The sequence below is a fragment of the Neovison vison genome, chromosome 5 (genome assembly GCF_020171115.1).
Source record: "Neovison vison isolate M4711 chromosome 5, ASM_NN_V1, whole genome shotgun sequence".
Taxonomy (NCBI): domain Eukaryota; kingdom Metazoa; phylum Chordata; class Mammalia; order Carnivora; family Mustelidae; genus Neogale; species Neogale vison.
In genome coordinates this window covers 29852311-29878011 of record NC_058095.1, presented here as the reverse complement: position 1 = coordinate 29878011, position 25701 = coordinate 29852311, and the positions used below count along the sequence as shown (strand labels likewise).

At 34.8% G+C, this 25701-nt stretch overlaps 1 protein-coding gene across 7 annotated transcripts in view; it reads right to left on the bottom strand.

The window, feature by feature from the left end:
• The window catches only part of NF1 (neurofibromin 1), a 253323-nt gene that overhangs the window by 154866 nt on the left and 72756 nt on the right, over positions 1–25701 (bottom strand). For 5 of the 7 annotated variants that reach the window (XM_044248346.1, XM_044248352.1, XM_044248351.1 and 2 more), the window contains exons 6-14: positions 25160–25227; positions 24832–24907; positions 23785–23942; positions 13832–14005; positions 13241–13363; positions 12921–12995; positions 10870–10899; positions 7641–7772; positions 1116–1250 (exon numbers count right to left, since the gene is read on the bottom strand). In XM_044248346.1, the coding sequence (XP_044104281.1) occupies positions 1116–1250; positions 7641–7772; positions 10870–10899; positions 12921–12995; positions 13241–13363; positions 13832–14005; positions 23785–23942; positions 24832–24907; positions 25160–25227 (971 nt within the window). The remainder of the gene's footprint in view (positions 1–1115; positions 1251–7640; positions 7773–10869; positions 10900–12920; positions 12996–13240; positions 13364–13831; positions 14006–23784; positions 23943–24831; positions 24908–25159; positions 25228–25701) is intronic. The other 2 variants (XM_044248348.1, XM_044248350.1) reach the window with 1 other exon arrangement.

The window sequence follows — 25701 nt, the reverse complement described above, 5'->3', positions numbered from 1 at the left end:
CAACAAAGGTTTAGCAGGTTATCCTGTCCTTCACAATACAAAACTGTCATATTTGGGGTATTAATAACATTAATATTAAATGTCAACTGTTTTTGTTTCATTTTGTTTTTTAGATTTTATTTATTTATTTGGCAGAGACAGTGAGAGAGGGAGCACAAGCCAGGGGAGTGGGACAGGGAGAAGCAGGCTTCCTGCTGAGCAGGGAGCTCGATCCCAGAGCCCTGGGATCATGATCTGAGCCGAAGGCAGATGCTTAATGACTGAGCCACCCAGGCGCCTCAATGTCAACTGTCTTTTATTAATAATAGCTGACATTTATTTGGTGCTTATTACGCATTTATTAAATACTGTTTCTAAAAGCATGAGTGTACCATCTCAAGCTTCTTAACAATCTAAAACAGGTACTATTATCATCATTACAAGAAAAGGAAGACACAGAGAGGTTAAGTGACCCAAATCACGTCGCTGGGCTATCTCCAGAACCTATGCTTTTAATCACTTCATATAACTAGCACTCATTTACATCTGGTTGTTCTTAATTACTTTGTGTATCACAGTGTTGCCCTCAGGAATCAAATTCCACCTGAAGCTGCAAAGGCAGAGTTATGACAATAATTAAGTGCTAACCACAAAACACCTATACCCTCTTCTCCTTCCAAGATAGTATTTGTAGGCAAAGCCAGTGATAAGAGGTTGATGACAGAAAAAAGGTAAATAAAAAACCTAAATGGTCTAGCAAGCACAACTGGAGATTTAAAAACCAACTGTGAACATGAGAAAAGACTTGGATTTATGTCGGCTTCATTACCTCCACCCCCACCCCAGGATAATGTCTAACTAATATAAACCTGGTAACAAGGCAAAGAAAGAAGACCTCATGAAAATATGTTAGGGAAAATTAAGAAGAAAGGTAAGAAATCTAATTATAGTAGTATTAGAGAAATGTAACTTCTCTATAAGTTAGATTTCTTAAAAGATGTCTTAGGTTTCAAGCATCATCAGGAAGGATCAGGAGTGTTCTTTTAGCTAATAATCGTCCCCAAGGGCTTGGCATTTCACTTAAACCAAATTAAGTTAGTGTAGTAATTTCAAGGCCTTTCATAAAAAATACTTACACAAAGCAAGAGCTTTGGATCTGCATGAATGAGTTTTACCATGGACAAGAGAAGATACTTATAGCTTCTTGTCTCCAGGTCTGTAGGTTTCTCTTTAAATTTAAGGCTTGTTACTTTTTCTTTAAATGTAAGACTCTAAAAATAAAAACAAAAACATGTCATCACCTTGTAAAAATCAGACATCAAATTCAAGGTAATAGCTATCTAACTTTGAAAAATAAATCCATTATTAAAAAGCTTTGTTTTAAAAAAACAAACATTTTATACCACCATATGTGTGGTATGAGTACAAGCATCCAAAAGTAAGAATGAAGTTAATATTATTAAGCTTAAAAAACAAATGAGAACTATTTCTGCAATATTTATATTATTCTTATTTATAATATATCTAATAAATTTATTAAAAATACTAAACACTTTTTACTATCAAGTTGACTCCTAAGTAAAAGAACAATTTTCCAAAATGTGTAAAACATTAGGGATAAAATACTTAGTCTACAGCTCTCACAGATACATACACTGAACTATTCATTTAACAAACATTTGTCCCACACAAAAAATACAACAAATATTTCATATAATCTACATTAATTTTAGTAAGATGCATTGTTAATGCGCCACAAGAAATGAAAAACCACCATCAACTCTTAAGACACCAGACAAATAAAATGTAGTCCCAATTTCAGAGAGGTTGAAAACTAAGAATAAGTGTTTCTTAGACTTGATGAAATATGCTACATTGGCAATCTCTGTAATTTAAGTTTTGCTTTTTCCTTCAATGGCATCCCACCTCTGTCAAGGTATAGAATGCATGTCTTTTGCCTGAAGAACATTAGTAAAACAGAGAAAGAATTCTTTGACAAAGACAAGTCATGAAAAATGTGCTTCAATTACAGAGATACTATGATAGATGCTGTGCTGATACCATAATTATGAAAGCTATTCTACCAAAAATCTAACAGTTACCTTCTGGACACAAAACCACCTCTTCCTATTGTTATAAATCATTTCACCCTCTCCTTTAAAAGGACATAAAAATACCAAGTTCTGACACATACGCCTTTATTTATTAATGTTTTTAGTTTTAGGTGTACAACATAGGGACTTTTATATACATTCCAAAATGGTCACAGTAAAGCTAGTTACAATCTGTCACCATACAAAGTGGTTACATTACTGATTATATTCCCTATGCTGTGCATTACATCCCAAAGTCTTATAACTGAAAGAAAGTACCTCTTAATCCCCTTCACCAGTTTTGTTGACCCCACCCCCACCCCGACTACCCTCCCTTCTGGCAACCATCAGTTTGTTTTCTGTATCCTTCAGTCTGTTTCTGTTCTTTTTTTTTTTTTTTTTAAGATTCCACATATAAGTGAAATCATACAGTATTTGTCTTCCTCTGACTTATTTCACTTAGTGTAATACCCCCAAGGTCCATCCATATTGTTGCAAATGGCAAGACTTCATTCTTTTTTTATGGCTGAGTAATATTCCAATGTGTATATAAACCACATCTACTTATCCATTTGTCTACTGATGGACACTTAGGTTGCCTCCATATCTTGCTATTGTAAATAATGCTTCAATGAACCAGCATGTCTTTTCAAATTAGTGTTCTTGTTTTCTTCAGATAAATACCTAGGAGTAGAGCTGTTGGATTGTATAGTACCTCTATTTTTAATTTTTTGAAAAACCTCCATATTGTTTTCCATTGTGTCTGCACCAATTTATATTCTGACCAACAATGCACAGGGTTCCCTTTTCTCCACATTCTGCCAACACTTGTTATTTCTTGTCTTTGTTCTAATTATTCTGACTAGTATGAGGTTAAATATCAATGCAGTTTTGAATTGTACTCCCTTGATGTTAGCGATGTTGAGCACATGCCTGCTGGGCATCTGTATGGCTTCTTTGGAGAAACTGTATATACACAGATAAAGGCTATCCAGCATCTATGCACCCATAATAAAAGTGTCTAAGTAAATGGGTTGCCTTTCAAGGTAAAAAGTGGAGATGCATATCTGTAACACACAGCCACAATTCTCAATCTGTAAGTGTTAAGATGCATATGTTAGTCTGCCCAAGAACACTGAAGGGTTTTGGTCTTCAAAGGGGAAAACAGCTATCTAACATACACATTAAGGCTCAAGAATGTCACTCCAGAAAAGAAGCACAAGACTTACAAATACTGTATGCTTTTATATTTATAATCCCATTGCAAATATCTTACCAAATCTATTTAATAAATTCTAGCTTTACTGTTTGCTCCCATTAAATTCTATTCTTTTTTCATTTTAGTCATGGTAATACCTTAGATCAAAGAGATCAACTTTCCTGAAACAAATTTACTAAGTTGTAACTTAGCATAACTGCTCTTCCCTGATACAGCCATTATACCAGAACAAAGAACTGAGAATGATTAACAGATGTAATAGCTATCTTAGTCAGTAACCGTTTTCAAAAGTTAATAGTTCAATTATGTCATCTCTTAATCTCAGGTATCAGCATACAAATTTTATTCCAACACTGCTGCCTAATACAGAGTAAGGACTTGAAATGGTTGAATAAAGTTTTCAAATCAAGTATTTTTCTATTAATGACCAGTAGGGGGTTACAAAAAATCAGGAACAACAAGCTGAAGAAGAAATGTATTTCTTAACTAGAAATGTAAGAAAAGTCCACTCATTAATTTACTGACTGGCCTTCCATACTACAGATTAAGAACCCAAGCTGGTACATGCTCTTTGCCAAATAAAAGAAGTGGTCATTCCCAGGAACAAATTCATTAATCAGAATATTCAGCTGCCTCTTAAGGGCCTAAACCATCTGTTAACTTATTTAAGACTGTGACTAAATTACAGGCATATAAAATCATTTGCTGAGCCAGGATCTCCTTAAGAAGCAAGATGTGCATAAATTACCCATATTTGTGAAAATGCATATATCTATTGTTAATCGGCTACCTTAGTTTTAAAACAGTAAAGGATTAGTGCTAAAAAAAAGTATTTCAAACTTTTAAAAATACTGCAAAAGTATAAAAGGGAGAAGCTATGGCTCAATGTTAATATGGAAAGACTAAAAAGTTTAAATGCCAAAGAGCTCAATCCAAGATAATAATGCAATCTTAAACTATATTAGTAGAAACATGGTATGCAGGCACAGCAGGTTAACGCCATTCTTTACGACATCTGGAATGCGAAAATCAGATCTTAATATGTCATTTTAATTGAAAAAAAAAAAGTATTAGATTGAATTCTTTCCAAAAGAGAAGCAAATCAGAGGAGGGTTTTAAAAGCAAATTAAGAAAGAAATTCATTCACTCATTCAACAAATATGTGCTAAATGCCTACTATGTGCCAGATACTATTCTCGGGGCCAGGAACCCAGTGTCTGACAAGCCAGACAGAGCTCCTGCTTTAATCAAGCTAATGCACAAGTGAGGGAAGACAGCTGAAGAACCGGACAGACACTGAAATGAATGTGAACTATTCATTCATCATGTGACTATCTGTCACTCATTAAACATTATTTGTGCAGATCAAGCAATACACACACACATACCCCGCAAGCTTTTAAAAAAAGCTCAAATAATAAAATCCCTCCTAATGCTAAATCATATAAAAACAAAAAGAAGCCTTAGGAGTACAGGGTAACTTCACTGAAATATCTGCAGGGCCATCTTAATGGAAGAATCAGAAGTGCTCTATGGAGCTTCAGAATAAGAGAGAGGGTCAATGATGAATGGGAGTGACAGGGAGATGAGTCCAAGTTGCTTAAAGAAAAACCTTCAAGTTGCTCTTTCCAGGAAATACATCCACCTCCAAAATACAGGGTGGTTTATAAAGGCTTCTTACAGATGAACTCCGTGACTGCTACTTCTGCAGCAAGACAAAGGCTCAGGTTTATCAGAGACATGGATCATCTGAAGCAATGCAAAGGAAGACAAACCACTGAGCACATCCTGTAATACAGTGGCTCTCAACTGAGGGCAGTTGTTCCCAGGAGAAAGTGGAAATGTCTGGAGACATTTTTGGACTAACAGGACTGTTACTGCTGACATGTAGTGAGTAGAGGCTAGAAATGCTGCGAAGCATCCTACAATATATAAGATAGTCCCCTCCAACAGTCCCCTACAACATTCCAAAATATCCAAATCCTGATGTCATCTTTAAACCATGTATGTTATGAATTTCTGCATTTCCAGCCTTGATGGCCACCTGTAATGAGCTCTTTACTAGAAGTTTTCAAGGAAAAGCTATAAGACTGGCAATTCTGTGAGAGAAAGCACCTTCTCTGTTTAGTTCGTCATGCTTCTCCAGTGTTAACACTATGCTTGGCAGCTTGTAGAAGAGCTCAATATTTTCACATTTGTTGTCCAACTGACTATTCACTCACCAGGTTTAAGAGGGGTAAGAGTCACCTTAAGGATCATCTAAATCATAAAATTTTATTATTCTAAAAAATTATTTCATTTTAAATCTGTTACTTTTTCTGGTATGAAGATCAGCCAGAAAGTTCTCCTTCAGCCACTATGTACAATTATATACATATCTATATATTTATATATGTATGAAACTTTGTATGTGTATGTATACACACATATATGTACATATACACATACAAAATTTCACACATATATAAACAGCTTAAGAATGATTTTTCAAATCAAATACATACTGAACTTTCAGAGAATAATAGGAAATAAAGATTAAATTCTTATCATAGGTGTCCTTGGACCAAAAGTCTAGTTATAGCTTTTGTGAAATAACTTTCAGTAATACAGTATGTTGCTCTTAGAATCAGTTACTAAGTAGAGCTAAGAAGTAAAATAACTTCTAAATGTTGGGAACATTTCCAGAGTACCAATCACATTTTGTCTTCATTCAAAGAATAATTTAGTTTCATTTTCTTTCAGTTCTCACGCACAGAAAATTAAATTGCAGATGGCTGGTAAACTGGATACGGAAATTAAAGTGGAAGTGAATATTGATTTTCTATCAATTTCTATTACTGGAGGCCATTAATATTCTACCAGAGGAAGCAGAGAACTTAAAACAAAAAGTCAAATAAAGTTCTAATTTCTAGAAGATATTTAGAACAAACAATTTTTAAGCAATTTATTGTAATGCATTTTCCAAAACAACCTTTTAAATGTCTAGTTAAGTGACATTTCACTAACCATTATCTAAAATTAACCTCCAATTAACCTGGACTGAAATTTTCAATTTTATGAAAAAATTAAGTACTTGGTATCACAAAAAGTCAACTAAGAATAACTTTGCATTTTATTTACTTAGTAAAATATAATTGCCATGTTCTTTGGCTCTAATTTTTTAGACTAAATATCCTCAAAATGTATGGTATAGCAAACTTCTCTATTTGAATGTCTGAGATAAATAATCCTGAGAAACAATTACTGATGACCAGATAAGAGTGAACTATAAGTGTACTAAGCCAAAATATTTTATTGAGTAAAGGAACTTGGGAAAAGAGAAGCATGCCAGGGAGGAAGCTGTTTAAATTACAAGTGTAAAGTGGCTAATTTACTAGATAAAACCAATAGGTAAAAACATGCTACATTTTCAACTGAAATGACATGACGTGACTTTAACAGTAACTATACACAGAAAAGTCAAAAAAACCAAGGACTTTTCTGAGGTAGTTACAATGGGTCATACTTACGGCCACAGAAGCCCACTGCCATGCAAAACAGTGACTGGTTGGCATCTGATCATGTGAGCGACAGCAGCCAATAAGAATAGAAAATAAGCAGAAGACAAAGCACCACCAATCAATGTCAAGAGCTGCCACGTGTAACACTCCTGCTATACATAAATACCAAGAAATGACTTCTACACTCTGTAACTGTTTAATTTGGTTCCATATGAGTTTTAAAATTCCATTTAAGAATATTTATGTTAGATACCTAATTTAAAAACACTCCTTTTACTAAGCTAAACACAAACTTCACTATCAAAGTGCCTATCGTTTTTAGGCACACAAAGTATATTTGCTGAAACATAAAATATTTTTATTTTAAATTAAAATGTTTAATTTTATTTCTAGTTTCCTGTACACAATGTTCAGCATTCAATGGGCAAAAACCGTGCATTAGTAGAAACAGTCACTCTAACCTAGGAGTCAGGCTTCCCTTACTCATCCCCAAAGATGAGGAACAAAACCAAAATATTGACTCATTAGGAAAAGTTATAGGAGAAAGAAGATGAAAGAGACAAGACAAGGAAGGAAGGCAAGAAGAAAGAAGGAAGAGAAACTAACATTTTTAACAGCATTTTGTGAGAAAATTCTAAAAAAAATAAGTTCAACCCACAGAAATAGTGAAAAACAAACACCATTCACTAGCATTGCAACAATACTGCAGTATACAACATGCCACACTTGTAGAAAAGAAGGGACTCATTTGATTTTCAATAATAATTTTTTTTAAAAGGCAGGAATAGGACAGAAACACTGAAAATGCAATAGGAAGAAAGTGGGACTCAAATTCATGATCAATCTTACCGGTGCCATTCGTATCGCTGGGTGTGCTCCACAGCCCTGCACTGCTTTATGAAGTGTTTCACCAAACATGTTTCGAAGCTCAACTGAGTGACAGTACACGGCATCAATCTTGGGCCACCAATCCAATGCAGACTGGAGAAAAACAGAGACCATAAGAGAGGAAAAGTACAAATGTGCATGAGTTGTACACTCTGGTTAACACTGTAGCCTTATGTTTTATCCTTCTGTGAAAATCTTTCTGAGACCATGCAAACACACACCAGGATTTCCAAAGTCTTCAAATAATATCTTTAATCCAAACACTAAACCATACATTTATTTTAAAATAAAATAACGAACATGAGACAAACTGCCACTTCATGTACATGAGCATATGACACTGTCTTTTCTACCTGACAAGCTAATGAATCTGAAAAACAGTCTTTAGAGAGCTAATTCTGTAGCCAATCTTTTTTTTTTTAAGTTTAACATTTTATACATTTCAGAAATATATGCATATAGAGATAGTATATATTTTCCCATGTAAGAATGCTACTATCAAAGCTTTAAAAAAGATTAGTGGTTCAACACAATGTTGAAGGAACATGTGGCAAACCATCACTTATATGCCTACAAACAACAATGATAAGTACAACACAAAATTAGTAAATGAGAAAAAGCTATTAGTAAACCTATAATCTTAAACTGATATGCAATGATGTACAATACACAAAAAGACTAATGATCACCACAAAGACAAACTGATCATAGCGAAACAGATTTAAAGGTAATAATATTATGTAAATATTTATCTATTTTAGTTTCACCTGTTTAGCTTTGATTCTAGTTTCTAGTGCCTTTTTTATTTGAATAGTGCCTAATTTAACTTTAAAATTAGTTACTATGTTATGAAAGTCACTAAAGCTATAAAGTCTATCAGTTAATACAAAAATGGATGAATTTTCACTCCATATGGAGATTATACAAGGCATGGGACAACTTCAGACATAGGCTTCCAACCTACTACATTGCCGCTCCATAGGAAGCACCTGAAAGAATGAACTAACACAGGAAGAGGACATAGGGGGTCACACCCTATTCCAGGGCTCCTTCTCATTCAAAATTCTCCACTTCTAATTTCTTCACCCATAATTCTCAGACTATTCTAGGTAGCATCAAGTTATATTACCTTAATCTAAAATTAGAATAGAAACTCTAATTACTGGATAATAAAGTATACAATCAACTTATAATACACAATTTGAATACTGAACTCTATAGGAAGGGACCCCAAAGCTGTGAAGGAAGAAATAAATTCTCTTTGGGTAGTGTGGCTTTTTCGCCTATTCACCCAACTCTTGCTTTATTTAAGCTAATTCCTAACAAATATCAAATTTTAGTTTAATTATGTAATGGTCTCTTTAAACTCTGGTCAATTTAGTCATTTGACTTGCCCAAGCAATCAACACAGATTGATTTCCATACATTTACTAATTTATACAGCTTGCGTTAACCAGCTTAAGGCAAAAAAGGCTGAATGATCACAAAATACACTGAGATAAGGGACGTATTCATTCTCCTAACCCCATAATATCTTGTCAGAAACTAATAACTAAAGAAAGATGCATCCCATATAACATCCTATCCAAACTATTATGCTGTATCTATAGTTATTAAAATCATCACAGTACCAGATGCATCCTATAAAATAATAAGATTTTAACTTAAGATTTAGTGATTTTCGTAACTGCCATTTTTCACAATATAAAAATTTATTCATTTTAATGTAAAAGTTAAAGATAACACTTTCAAATAAAATATGCAATAAAAACTAGGCATCATGTAGTTGGCAAAAATTATGGTGTTTTGAGCAGTTACTAAATGTGTCTCTTCTGAAACTAGTCAACTAAAGTAGACATTCCTTTTTTTCTCCTTAAAACACTAAGTTTATTGCCAAACAAATGGCAATACTTTTATGAATACATAGTAGTGAACTATGGTAATTCTTCAAGAGATTACTTAAATAAATTTTCAAGTACCTTGAAGAGAACTTATCCAACCTCTCGGAAGGAAGAGATCATGTCATTCTCAGTATGCAAGCTATCTGTAAGGAAACTACAACTGCCATAAGGAAAAACCCAGAATACTAAAGACTTTACAGCCACAGCATGTTCCGCTGATTGCTAAGGTATCTGGGTCATATATGTGTTATTACTATTTCTTTAATTTCCCAACTATAACAACACATCTAATTTAACCTAAAGGAAGCTAAAAAAGATTAAGTACATAACATAGATCTTATAATTCACCTCTTATTAGCATGCCGTAATAAAAAAAAAGTGACAGCACTATGAATACCATTTTCAAAGCTGACAAAACTTCACAGTATAATAAAATTCAAATAGTGAACAGATTTTCAGATTTCTTAGGAAGGAACAGAGTATTTTAGATCTAAACACTGTACTTAGTTCAGGAACTGAGTATGAATATGTTTCTCAGAAAGAAACAAAACAAAACTGCAAATCACTATCAAGTCTACATAACCCCTCAAAAACACATCACTAAAACTTGACATTGTGACAGTAAGAAACAAAATCTGTGAATCTGGCTAAAGAACCATGGAAGAAATGAACGTATGAGGTGTATTGAACCAAGAATCAATGAAAAGGAAATCTTACACTATGAATAAATTTAAGTTTAGGAGTCCAAATATCTAAGAAAAAACTTCATGGAATTTCAAGACAAAGTATTTCCAAAAGGGTCTTCAGAGAGACTCTGCAAGGGTCAGTTCCATCAATCTGCTAGTTACTTTATAAATAGTCCTTTTCAGTCAGAAAGTACTTCAGATTCAGTATCCATTAGCCTTAAACCATAGGAAAGAAAAAAACCCAGCCCTAACAAGAATGAATTTATCAAACATTCTATGATATGATAAAGTATTATCCTCTAAACTATACCTTTAAAAGATACTTTACAGACTCAAATTTATGCTTTTTGTCAAGCTATGCATTAGAGGTTACTGATGCTGAGTATTGAGCTTTGAAATACTTAGCCAATACAGGTTTTTCTTTATGAAAACAGACTGCATATTGATGTGACCTCTGGTACAGACACACTCCACCTTCACACATGCAGTACTCATCGGAGTACAGAAGGATAACACAGCCACTTCACCATGTACACGGAGGCATGCACGAAGTACCACTCCAGGCATGCTTTAAACCCACAGAGGAGCAGCTCAGCCACTTACAGCAGTGCCAAGTCCATGCTTGAAAGTGCTCTATATATTCAATTGTAGACAAAAATATTTCACAATTAAAGTAACTAGCCACAAAGTATCAAAAAAGTATATACTTGGGTTTATTAAATACAAGTTGTCAGTATTTATGTAAAACCATCCACTCTAGTAAATGGAATGCTTTTAGTATTATAAGTCAAAGAAAAAGTTAATAATATTTCAATTCTGAACTACACATAAACCTTGGGGGGAATCATCTTTTTTTTTTTTCTTAAAATGGCCTTGAAAGTAAACATTGAGGATACAAGGTCTTGGCTCCTAGCCTGGCAAAAGTAAAGTAAAAATCTTTTAAGATTTTAATACAAACTTATACCTTATATCTGCAATCAGATTCATAAAGCTTTCCCTTTTGGGATAGCTATAATTTAACCTAGAATTTAACCCACAGATACTCAACTGCGCAACATATCATTCCCTCAAGGCATTTTAGTTGTTCAGAATGTCTGGGGATGGGAGGAGGGAAGTGGCCCAAATAGCATTTAATGAAATGAGGATCAGGGATACCAGGCATCTTGCGATGTACAAGGTAGTGATGCACAACAAAGAACTGCCCTGCCCAAAATGCCACTAGCACCCCACTGAGAAAAACTCAATGTGCCACTGAATAGATTTAGAGTTCTTTTTCCCTGACAGAAATGGATAAAAAATATGGGTAAAAGAAGAGAAAACAGGGGCGCCTGGATGACTCAGTCGGTTAAGCACCCGATTCTTGGTTTTGGCTCAGGTCATGATCTCAGGGTCATGAGAGGGGAGCACCGAGTTAGGCTCTAAACTGGGCCTGGAGCCTGCTTAAGATTTGCTCTTTCCCTCCGCCTCTGCCCCTCCCTCTCTGAAAAGAAAAGAGCAGAGGAGAGGAGAAGAAAAGAGGCAGAATTTGGTTCAATTCAACACATTCAAGGCAAATGAATGTAAGGAGGAACTTTTAACTCATCAGAGATACACTCTTAAAAATGGAATTTGATTATCAAGAGGGCAAATATACCTAAGTAATCAATGATTAAAGCCCTTTCTAAGACAACCCTCTCAGGTCCCATCCCTCTTTGGGAGCTTTGTACTATCAGCCAATAAACTCTGCTTTACTAACACTCAATAAACCTTGCTTTGCTGCCCACCAATCAATCAATCAAGCAAGCCCCTTTTTTAAGGGAGAATAAGAAAAAGTTGACAATTTACATGTAAATGGATTAAAGTAGAGCTTGAGAACCTTCAAAATACTATTGTTCTTGACCAAAGAACAGAATTTGGCAGAATTTTTAAGATGAGGAGTCTAAATATTGAAGAAAAACTTAATGTGATTTCAAGACAAAGTATTTCCAAAACTGTCTTCAGTGAGACTTTGTAATGATCAAATAGTAAAAACTTCATGGTCCAAATCTGATAAGGTTTCAATATCATTCTACTTAATGTATTCACATCAGAGCCCAAGGTTTCACAAGTACCTTATTTTGTCTGATATGCTTCTGTATCAGGTCAACACCTCTACTTAAGCATGCTAATATTTCATTTGTTTAAGGAAGACTAAAAAGTATAATCAATTATGATCTCACCATTTTTAAAATGTATCATACTAGCCTACACAATAAATAATTAACTACTTTTAACTTAAATGGTAAGGTGACAAGTCAGAATATATCAAATGCTGGGAAAAAGCTAGGAGTATTAAAATAATATTTAAAGAATCTGGGAAGAAAATGTTCAATTATATTCTCAGTGGCAATGTTCTCAAGTGCTTTTGATGCAAATAAAATATTTTAGGTTTAATCCTTCCAAAAGATCCTATTAACTCCACTTTTCTCAATAAAGCTCCTCAGGTCAAACTGAATATGAAAAATACAATTGTTTATCAGTTACTAGATATAATCACTTGTGAGAAATCTCTCTACATCATACATCTAAGTTCAAAACCTTTTATAAACCAAAAATGTCTTTCTTAAAAAGAAATAAAAAAGTAAAGAAAGAAGAAAAAAATTTTTAAGTAATTTAGCAATACCTTTTGGACTTACATTGGTGATGATTCGATGGAGTGAATTTACCAGCACATAGTGAAATGTAGAAGGGGAATTCTGAGCCAGGCAAATCTACAGGGGCAAAGGAAAAAATTGTATACTATTTCTGTGAGAAAAATATTCAACACAAATGAGGATAAAAAGAAACAGGGAAAAAAAAGAGTTTTTAAAAAACAGAATAAATTCTTAAGGTCTTAAAATTAACATTAATATATAATATTGAGAAATACAAATTCATCTTTCTAGTCTTTTCACATTTATAAAGAAAGGATCAACAGCATCAGTAAACTTAACTGGATAAAAACCAATGCTCTCACCTTAAAGTGTTGGTTGTTGTGAGGGCTTATACGAAAGCAAGAAACAAGGCAGTCAATCATTAGATCCACATCTGCAGGCTGACTGCCTCTTGAGAATGGTTTACTTGGATTAAAAAGCAGGTTCTATGAAAATCCCAAAAGAAAAGCCTTTAAACAATCATGCAGTATTTTTTTTTTTAACTAGTATTTAATATCAACAGGGCATCCACATACATGGAAATAACACTCAGTTGCCAGAACCACAAAGCACTAATGCTGTGGTTCATCAGTGTGATAAAATTCTTACTATACCAGATATGGTTCCTTTCAGGCCCCAAATTCTACATTATTTTAAAACCAGGTCTGAATATTAATGATAACCTTTAAGAAAACCAGTTAATTCTGCGCTTTCATCACATTCTAAGCCAATTTAGTCTGAGTTAACACAGAAACAACAAAAGCAGGTCTTATGAACTTACATTCCAAGAGGATTCAGAACTTCAGCATTAGCAATGATCTTTGACAATGATTAACACAAAAATGCTTTACTACAAGTTTAATTTTCCTTTAGTTTTCTTAAAGTTTTTAGTAAAGAAATAACAAGCATATTACCTTAAGATCAACCACCATGGACTGAACTAGTAGGAAAATGACCGAGTTATCTTCCCAATTAATGTAAGTACTTGCTTTACACAGTTTCACACAGGCAATCGCGGCACTCTCTGTCAGCTGCCTGCTTCCACCATGCCCGGCAAGTGCTTTTCGTAGACTGTCCAGAAACAACTTCTGCAGAATTCAAATACAAAAAGAAGTTTCTAGTTAATTAACACGCAGTTTCTAACATATCAGACTTGTCTACCAAAATAGTAAATTATCAGCTTGTAAAAATTATATTCTAAAACTACATCATTGTGATTTTTACTTTTACAATTTAAGCAGTTGTCATCATTTACATGTTTCTCAAAAAAAAAAATTCTGTTCTTCACTTTCTTTGCTGAATTATTAAAGGAACTTAGGACACAGTCCTTCCCAAACAAGATAGTTGACTTCTCAACCCTGAATTCACTGATAATATTCTCTTTCTAAATTCTTCTAAATATTATACTGTGGTGGTTGTGGTCTATGTCAAACCACTGATCCTTTTCTAAAGCTCCAGGCTATATTCAACATTTATCCTTCCAACAAAGGATATACCCAAGGCTGTTCTATAGCTCTAAATAAATTCTGTTCCTCAAAAAAGTTATCCAATCTTGCAATCTCAAGCCCTCTTTGCAGCTCACTAACAAATTTCTCCCTCTGCTTTTCTCCTAAATGAAAATCTCACATCTCAACTTGTATGCATTCTCAAATATAATGTGTCAAAAGCCAAACTGATCAAACAACAGCAGAATATATATTCTTCTCCGGTACACATGAACAATATCTAGGACAGACCATATGTTAGGCTACAAAACATGTCTTAATAAACTTAAAGAGACTGAAATCATATGAAATATTTTCCTGGAGCACCTGGGTGGCTCAGTTGGTTAAGCATCAGCTTTCACCTCGGGTGATGATCCCAGGGTCTTAGGACTGAGCCCCCCATCTGCCTCCCTGTTCAGTAGGGAGCCTGCTTCTCCCTGTCCCTCTGTAGCTCCCTGTGGTTGTGCACGCGTGCTCTCTCTGGCAAATAAAAATCTTTTTTAAAAAAAGGAAAAAAAAAGAAATATTTTTCCTGATCACAATGAAAACTATAAATCAACAGAAGGAAAACTGGAAAAGTTCACAGGTACTTGAAAATTAAACACCACTGTCAAAGGAAAGAAATCACAAAGAAGTACTGTCAAAGAAAAGAAATCACAAAGAAAGTTAGAAAATATCTTGAAATAAATCAAAGTGAAAACACAACATCAAAAATGGGATGCACTGAAAAGTGCTAAGAGGAAAATTTATAGCTAGAAACACTCACGTTAAAAAGAAAGTTCTCAATTCAATAACCTAACTGTATACCTTAAGGAACTAGAAAAAGGAGAGCAAACTAAATCCAAAGCTAGCAGAAGGAAGGAAGTAATAAAGATTAGATCAAAGACAGAGGACAGCAAAACGATAGGAAAAAATCAAAATCGAAAGCTGGTTCTTTCAATGGGTCAAGAAATTTAGGAGACATTTAGCTAGATTTAAAAAAAACAAAACAAAACAAAACAAAAACCAGAAGATCCACATTACCAAAAATCAGAGCTGAAAGTGAGAACAATACTATTTTTTAAAAAATAAAAGATTACACACTATGGAGTATTATGCCTCCATCAGAAAGGATGAATACCCAACTTTTGTAGCAACATGGACGGGACTGGAAGAGATTATGCTGAGTGAAATAAGTCAAGCAGAGTGAGTCAATTATCATATGGTTTCACTTATTTGTGGAGCATAACAAATAGCATGGAGGACAAGGGGTGTTAGAGAGGAGAAGGGAGTTGGGGTAAATTGGAAGGGAAGGTGAATCATGAGAGACTATGGACTCTGAAAAACAATCTGAGGGGTTTGAAGTGGCGGGGGGGGGGGGGAGGCTGGGGTACCAGGTGGTGGGTATTATAGAGGGCATGGATTGCATGAAACACTGGATGTGGTGAAAAAATAATGAATACTGTTTTTCTGAAAATAAATTAATTTTTTTAAAAAAGATTATAAAATACTATGAAAAATTGTATGTCCACAATTGGGTAACAGACAAAACGGGCAAATCCCTAGAAACATACAATCTACTAAAACTGACTCATTAACAGAAAATCTGAATTGACTTAGAACTAGTACAGAGATTAAATCAGTCATCAAAAACCTCCCAACAAAGGAAAGCCCAGGACAGGTGGTTTCACTGGGGAATTCTTTCACACATTTAAAGAATTATTAATACGAATCCTTCTCAAACACTTCCGAAAATGTAAAGGAGAGGGAACACCTCCTAACGCCTCTCATGAGGTCAGCCTTACCTTACTAAAGCCAAACAAAAACAGGACAAGGGAACTAAAGACCAATATCCCTAAAAATATTGATCAAAAAACCCTCAAGAAATACTAGCAAACCAAATTCAGCAGTATATAAAAAGGTAACACACCATGACCAAATGAGCTTTATTTGTAGAGTGCAAAAAAGGCTCAACAACAATAATCAATCAGTGTAATACACCACGTTAGTAGAATGAAGGTAAAAAACTCACATGATCCTTACAACTGAGGCAGAAAAAAACACCTGACAAAATTCAACACCCTCTCATGGTTAATAGCACTGGATAAACTAGGAATAGAAGAAAATTTCCTCAACATGATAACAGCCATATATAAAAAACCACGACTAACATTACACTCACAACAGTGGAAGACTGAAAGCTTTTCTCCTAGTAGGAAAAAGGTAAGGATGCCTAGTTTTGCCTCTTCATTTCAACATTATTAAGGGGAGCTCTAGGCAGAACATTTAGGAAAAGAAAAAGAAAATTAAAAAAAATTAAAAGTCATTCAAATTAGAAGAAGTAAAATGGCCTCTGTTCTCAGATGATACAATCTTATTTGTACACCTTAAACACACACACACACACACACACACACACACCTGTTAAAGTTCGTAAATTCAGCAAAGTTCTAGGATACAAAAATCAACATATAAATACCAGTTGCATTTCTAGACACTAACAATGAACGATCTAAAAAGGAAAGTAGGGAAATAATGCCACTGATAACAGCATTAAAAAGAATATAATACTTGGGAATTAACCAAGGTTGTGAAAGCATATACAATGAAAACAGTGTTAAAAGCAATTAAAGACATAAATAAATGGAAACACATCCCATGTTCATTGACTACAAGACTTAACATTGTTAAAATGTCCACAGTACCTAAAACAATCTACAGATTCAATGCAACCCCTACCAAAACCCCAACAGAATTTTTTTTAGAAATAGAAAAACCTGTCCAGAAATTCATATGGTATGTCAAGTAACAAGAAACAGCCAAAACGAACTTCAGAAAGAACAAAGTCAGAAAACTCATACTTCCTAATTTCAAAACTTACTATAAAGCCACAGTAATCAAAACATTGTATCAGAACAGACTATGTATCAAAGAAACAGAATATGAAGTCTAGAAAGAAATCCTGACATATAGGGTCAAATTATTTTCAACAAGAGTGCTAACACCATTCAATGGGGAAAGGACAGTTTTTTGAACAAAAGGTGCTGGCAAAACTGGATATCCACATGCAAAAGAATGAAGCCACACCCTTCCCTTACCTTACATATAAAAATGAATTCAAAACAGGTCAAAGATCTAAACAGCTAAAACTATAAAACTCCTAGAAAAGAACATAAAAGAAAATCTTTACAACATTGGATTTGGCAATGATTTTTTTTGGATATAATACCAAAAAAGCACTAGCAACAACACAACAAAAAATGGATAAACTAGGGGCTCCTGGGTGGCTCAGTGGGTTAAGCCACTGCCTTCGGCTCAGGTCATGATCTCAGGGTCCTGGGATCGAGTCCCACATCGGGCTCTCTGCTCGGCGGGGAGCCTGCTTCCCTCTCTCTCTCTCTGCCAGCCTCTCTACCTACCTGTGATCTCTCTCTGTCAAATAAATAAATAAAATCTTTAAAAAAAAGGATAAACTGGCCTTCGTCAAAATGAAAAAAAAAAAAAAAACCTTTGTGCAGCAAATGACACTATTAAGAAAGTAAAATGACAGTCCATAGAATGGGGGAGAACATTTGCAAATCATGTACCTGGTAAGGGATTACCATCCGTGACATGTAAAGAACTCCTACAACTCAACAACAACAAAAATAGCCCAATTAAAAAATGGGCAAAGAACTTTAATAGATACTTCTCCAAAGAAGATACACAAATGGCCAATAAGCTTAAGAAAAGATGATCAATACTGCTGGTCATGAGAAAGATGCAAATCAGGGCGTCTGGATGGCTCAGTCAGAAGAGCATGCAACTCTTAATCTCAGGGTCCTGAGTTCAAGCTCCATGTTGAGTGTAGGGATTACTTAAATATATAAATTAAAGAAAAAAAAATAAAACCTTTAAAAAAAAGACTGAAACCAAAATAAAATACCACTGCACATAAGAAATTTCTAGGAGAATAGTGTGGAGATAATAGGAGATAAACAAAACTTGGCATGTACATACAATGGAATATTTATTCAGCCAGAAACCATTTTGTTGCATGCTCGGAATTTCATTCCTTATTGTGGCTGAGTAAGTATCGTGCAACAAAATGGATCAATCTTGAAAACATTATGTTAAATGTCACAAGTCAGACATATAAGGATAAATATTGTATGATTCCATCGATATGAGGTACCCAGAATAGGCAACTGAGAGAGACCAAGAATCAAACAGAGCTACCAGGGGCTAGTAACAGGGTGAATGAAGAGTTATGTTTAAGATACAGAATTTAAGAGAATTTTAAAAAGTTCACTAACAGATAATGGTGATAGCTGCAAAATACTGTGAATGTACTTGATGCCACTGAAATGCACACTTTAAAAAGTTAAAAAAAAAAAACTTAAAACAAATTTTACCACAATATAAATAAGTAAATAAATTTTTAAAAGCTAAACTCGAATTTATTTTGACCAAGCTCCCACTCTGTAATTTCCTTTTATCAGCCAAAAACACTGCTTTGCATATCTCACCTTTAACCCTAAATTTTGGACTTTTCTTCATTGCCTAAAAAATAAAGTTTCAACCCCAAATGGCTCACAGTATTTTCCAGATTACTCACATCTGCCTCTTCCTCTTCATTTCTTAACATCACCTACATGAATCTTCTGCCCTCTAACTAACTTTTCTGAACATCCATTTTCTTGATCTCCCTGGCTTGAACAATTCTGTCTCTCTAAGTTCTATTCTTACTTCAAGTTCAGCTAAGGTTCCACATCTCTTCTTGCAGCACATATAGCCCGCACTATTCTTCTAGTGGACGGGTACTTCTGATATACAGCTTTGCATCCATTAAGAAATAACTGGGAATTCTAGGGAGACAGCAGTCTAAGCCATCCCTGATTCCTCCTCTCTCTCCTAACTCCTTCATTTCTTGGTTCCTGGGGGATATAGATGTATTTCTCAGGTTCTCTTACAGTTAGATGTGGTCATGTGACTAAGTTCTACCCAGTGCAATGTGAATGAAAGTGTGCCATTTCCAGGCCTGGCCCATAAAAATCCTCAGCATGATTTCCCATGTTTTCCCTTCTGGCCAGCAGAAAGAATCAACTTCTATGGAAGCTATGTTTTAAAAATGGCAGAGTCTTTGGGACACCTAGGTGGCTCAGTTGGTTAAGTGTCTGCCTTAGACTCAGGTCATAATACCGGGGTCCTAGGATCAAGTCCCCATCAGGCTCCTTGCTTGGCGGGGAGTCTGCTTCTCCCTCTGCCTGCCACTCCCCCTGCTTGTGTGGACACTCTCTCTCAAGTAAGTAAGTAAAATCTTTAAAAATAAAAAAAATAAAAAATAAAAATGGCAGAGTCTTTGCTGTCCAAGGTCCTAAGAAATCACAAAGAGGAGGGCTATCCTGTAGAGCTATTCAGATCAGCAGCTCATTACTGTTTCATAAGTATAATAAAGATCGATTATGTTGGACCATTATACTACCTTCCCTAATGAAATAAAACACAATTACAAAAACTATAAAGTGAAAAAGAGAAACACTTTCCTATATAGTTCGCAGGGTACAATGTGTAAATGAGAGCCCGATCCGATCTGCTTACGGTTCTACTTGTTGTTTTTCTTTGCTTGCTTTATAATAAAGAGCTAAGTGTGATCACCAATGCCTAGGAGGAGGTCTGCCACACTGCCAGAGTCTATTGGCTATTTAAGGGTTCAGGGAGCTCAGACAGCTAAACCAACATATTCATGAGGGGCTCTCAAGCCCCTACAAGCATTCTCAAGAGCTACAGAGTAGTTCTTAGTGCAGTTTTAAACATTTACATTAAATTCTGTACCCTAAAGAAATGATACACATTCTTCTCCAATGACAAAAAAACACTTTTTAAAGCAAATATGTACCACCATTTTGTAACCACAATTAAATCTTTAAAAATGACCAAAAAAACATAACAATTTGGAAACTATAAAGCATTCTTCTAAATCAAATATGGCATCATCAAGTAAGAGACTAATAGACAAAAAGTGCCCAAAGTTAATAAAGAGACTGGCAGAAAAAAGAAAAAAGGGAAAGTAACTAAAGGAAATGAACAGACATGCAAAAGAAAACATGCAAATGACCACAAAATAGAAATGACCCTGAACCTCACTAATCACAAGCAGTAAAATGAGTTACTCTTTTTCATCTCATTAAAGACTGAAAAAGCATGCAGTCCTGATGAGGCTGAAGAAAAATAGGCATTCTGATTCATATTAATGACATGTGACGAATACTGGGGGATGTAAATCTAAGACTAACTATTAAAAATTTTAAAAATACATGGGTGTCTGGGTGGCTCATTCAGTTGGGTATCCAACTCTTGGTTTTGGCTTAGGTCATCATCTCAGAGTCATGAGATCAAGCTCGGCACCAGGCTCTGCACTCAGTGGGGTATCTGCTTGGGATTCTGTCTCCGCTCCTGCTCTTGTTCACACACATGTGTTCACACTCTTCTCTCTCTCCCTCTCTCTCTAAAATAAATAAACAAAATCATTTTAAAAAAATTTTTTTTAATACAGGGGTGCCTGGGTAGCTCAGATGGTTAACATCTGCCTTTGGCTCAGGTCATGATCCCGGGATCCTGGGATCCTGGGATCAAGTCCCATATGGGGCTCCTGGCTCTGTGAGGGGCCTGCTTCCTCCCTCTCCCTCCTCTCCCCTGCTCATTCTCTCTCTCTCTCTGTGTAACTCTCTCAAATGAATAAATAAAATCTTTTTTAAATTTTTCTTTTTAAAAATACAAATGCCCCTGACACAGAATCCTAGTTTTGGCATTCTAGTCTATAGAATTAAAAGCATCAATTAACAAAAACATATGGACAAAGATATTTACTTAAGGATTAAATGTAATATCAAAAAACTGTAAAAAATTTAAGTAGTCATCCATTCACAGTGAAATGGTTGAGTAAATTAGGCTCATTAGTGTAACAGAATATTACTTAACACTTAAAGGAATGTGTTAGATCTCTATCTACTATTCTGAGGAAAGCTAAGATACACTCTTAGGTAAATAAAGCAAGATGCAGAATAATGTGTATACAATGACTTCATTTCAGGGTGCCTGGCTGGCTCAGTCAATGGAGCATATGGCTCTTGGTCTCAGGGTCATGAGTTCAAGCCCCAGACTGGGTGTAAAGAGTACTTAAAAATATATATATGATCTCATTCTAAAATATAACCATCTCCGCCCTATGTATGTATGTATATTTTCACCTGAATGTATAAGCAAGTAAATACGAAAGGAAGGATACATACCAAACAACTGTTAATACTGGTTGGCTCACAAGTAATGTGACTAGGAAAAAGTGAGAATACAAAAGAAAACAAATACTTCTTTTAATCCAGAAAGTTTTTTTTTTTTTTTTGGGGGGGGGCGGTCAGAGAGAGTGAGCACAGGCAGACAGAGTGGCAGGCAGAGGCAGAGGGAAAAGCAGGCTCCCTGCTGAGCAAGGAGCCCGATGTGAGACTCGATCCCAGGACCCTGGGATCATGACCTGAGCCGAAGGCAGCCACTCAACCAACTGAGCCATCCAGGCATCCCAATCCAGAAAGATTTTTAAATCTAAATTTTTTAACCTGGAAAAGTACTAAAAAATACATTTAAGAAAGTGTATTTCAAAAATCGTGGGATGTTCCAGATACAAAGGTTACATGTGATTCCATTTATATGAAATATCCAGAATAGGCAAATCCACAGAGACAGAGAAAAGAGACTGGGAGTTGCCAGAACCTAGGGTGAGACAGGAGTAAGGAGTGACTGCTAACAGGTATGAGGTTTCTTTCAGGGATGACAAAAATGTTCTTAAATTAGATAGTGGTGATGGTTGCAAATTTTCTGTATATGCTAAAAAAAAACCCTGAATTGCACACTTTAAAAGAGTTAATTTTATGGTAGTATGTGAATTTTGGTCAATAAAATGAATAAATAAAATCTTGGGTAGGAGCAGTATAACCAAGAACACTAGGAGATAAAAAGAAAAAGAGCTGACCACTACAAATTTTAAAATCTCTAAATAGCAAAAACCAAAACAGAAAAATAAAAACCCATAAACAAAGTTTAAAAAGAGAAACTAAGTAAAAAGTGTACACACAACACACACCCTACAGATCAACAAAGAACAAACAATTCAAACACCTGGGTGGCTCAGTCAGTTAGTCTATGGCTTCGGCTCAGGTCATGATCCTAAGTCCTGGGATGGAGCCCCACATCAGCTCCCTGCTCAATGACGAGTCTCCTTCTCCCTCTCCCTTTGCCCCTTTCCCTACTTGTGCTTGTGCTCTCTCTTAAATTAATAAAATCTTTAAAAAAAAATTTTTAATGGACAATGAGAAATCCACAGGAGATGTACAAATAATCAAACATTTGGAAAGATTTAGCTGTGATTATTCAAATATAAATTCATGTAAGAGTAGTACTTTATTTATAATAGCTTTTTGCCTATGCTTATTTTCCCAATAAACAAAACCCTCCCCAAAATTACTCTTTTGACAGGCTCTAAAGCAATCTAACATGAACAACAGTGTCCTCTTAATGGAAAAGAGCAGCTACAGACCTGAGTGGAGTACCACAGCATCACAGAATCGAAAGGATTACCTAAGGTTACTTATTTAGTCATCTATTGCATAAATTCCTTATCCAGTATTTCTACAAAGTACTGAATCATTCCACTGATTCTGAACATCTCCATCCATAAGCAAGTCATGGAGGAGCCCATTTCATGTTCACTCCACTATGAGTATTTCTCCCAAAGAGGCATGTATACATAGACAGATAGATAGATAAATACATAGATAAATAATAAAGTATTGCTAAAACAACCTTCATACAGAAATTCAAATAAAACAGTAAGATTAACACCTTACCCTGCTCTATTTTTAATAAAATTAAGAGTCCCTTAGAATTAGCAGTTGTCATAGTACCAATTTCTCTATGCAGCATATGTGGTATCCTACCTTCCTAATAAGATGCTATGAAAACTGTTCTAAAATACCTAAAATGAGTTACTAGTCAATTTCATTAGCACCAAGCAGATGCACCCCTAAGTACATGCAAATAACACAAGTGATGGATTCTAACAGGACAACCCTTGCTGCGATTGCTGGAGAAACTATGTTGAACACTGACAGGAGTATCACTTAATCTTCTCTGGTAAAAGAATGAAACTAAAGAACTGTTTTAAAATTTTTAATTAATGAGAGAAGAATTTTTGTATTAGTATGTCTCTGCCAAGGCCAGCAAACAAAAAGACCTAAAGTGATCATAATTAGAAATGGTCTCCTGAAATACTGTGTTTACAGAATACTAAGCCTAAAGTAATACACACTTTGATTTAAAATGAACCAGATGACATCTGGACATAATGGAAATAATTGTGCCCCCCCCCTCACCTTATTCATGTTGTTTTCATCAACCACATCCTTGGATATATCCTGGATTATTTCTGGACACAAGATAAGGAGAATGATTTGTAGTGGCCAAACTGCTGCTTTACGTTTGGTGCTTTCAGCAAAACCATCCACCAAGTCAAACAGTTTTTCTGCACACTCTGTGTGAAAAATACAATTAAATGATATTACTAAGTAAGAAAAATATCTCTGGCATTAAACTAAAAGCCCGCACTATCCAAAATCCCAAAGGTCACATTTTTAAAAGATAAACTTGGAAGTTCATTTAAACAATGAAATTTCAGGTAAGCAGACAAGCAATATTACATTGTCTGTGTATTAAAAGAGCTATTTTGGGGCGCCTAGGTGGCTCAGGACATGATCTCATGGGTCGTGCAATAGAGGCCCACATCAGGCTTTTGCTCAGCTGGATTCTGCTTGGATATTCTCTCCCTATGCCCCTTCCTCTGCACTCTCTCTCTCTCGCTCTCATTCTCTCTCAAATAATCTTTCAAAAATAAATTTAAAAAATAGAAGAGCTATCTTGATCCATCCTAGAAAAGGTCACATTTCAGAAAAGACAAACTTGTCCTGAGTCTCAATGTGCAGGCCTTAACGCAAAGTGTCACGTTCACAAGAAGCAAACTGGACAGCCTGCCAAAGGGAATCATACTCTCCAGAAGTCTGTATTCTCTGCATCACAGCTATGTCTCGAGAATTCTAGGTAAGGCTACTACTACTTGATATACATCTCCCTGAATACAAAATGAAGCCTCACAGCACAAAAGACTACTTCTCTACAAAGAAGAGCCATCAAATATCCAATCCACAACTCTAATTATAAAGATTAGAGCTTCATTCCAAACTTCTTTCATTATTTGCTCAAAGGAAAAGATTGAGGGAAATTTTGAAATATAAGAGAAAAAAATATTTCCTATTTGTTACCAGCTGACAAGATGTAAAAGCACTATAATAACATAAATAATCTGGAAAGTGATAGATTTTTACCTCATAAGGAAGAGTTTAAAAGAAGAATAAACGTATTCTTACCAGCCATATCAGTCTGTGGAATCTGGTATAGCTTTGTAAATTCATCTGGATAATTTTCTACCCAGTTCCAAAAGGCCTATAAATAACAAAACATATGTTTTTACATGAAAGCAGGGGTATTTTTGTAATATAGTAAATAAAATGTCATACAACCCCAATTATATTACAAACTTCTAATTTCCTTCGTAAGAATACTGCAATGCATTCCTCCTAAATGTTAATGTGACATTATCACTCAAATCATGACTTTTAATTCAAAATAGTAAAGACAGCAACATTTACAAGCAAAATGTAACAAAATTTTAATAGCTAAGAGGTTATAACTTACTTTTTCCAGGCTATTTATAACTGCTAACTGTGCAACCTTCTTTAGGGCTTTAAATTTAAATGCAGTTTCTAGAAAAAAAAATTTTTTTTAATTAACTCTAAAATTAGTTAACACAAATTCAGAGTTACTTGTAACAAACAAACAAATAAAACTTTGCTTTTACATACAAACTTTTGTTCCAGTATTATTTGTAAGCAACGTGAAGGTAAAAACTCACTATGTCCACTAAAGACAAATTCAGTGAAAAGCAAACATGCCTTGAATTTCAAAAGTTCTTGCTTTTTTTTTTTAATAATAACTGATTTTTAAAATATAAAACACATGGTCACTATAGAAAATTTTTTATAAAGTACACAACTAAGAGAAATTTAAAACATCATCCATGATTCTACCATTCCTTAATGAACTTCATTCCATTCCTTTTCATATGCAAGTTTAAGACAAATATATTTACCACAACTGAGATCATAAAGGCTAAATCAAACCTGTTCTCTTCATTTTACATAGTAACCCAAATTTTTTCCATACCATTAAAAATTCCT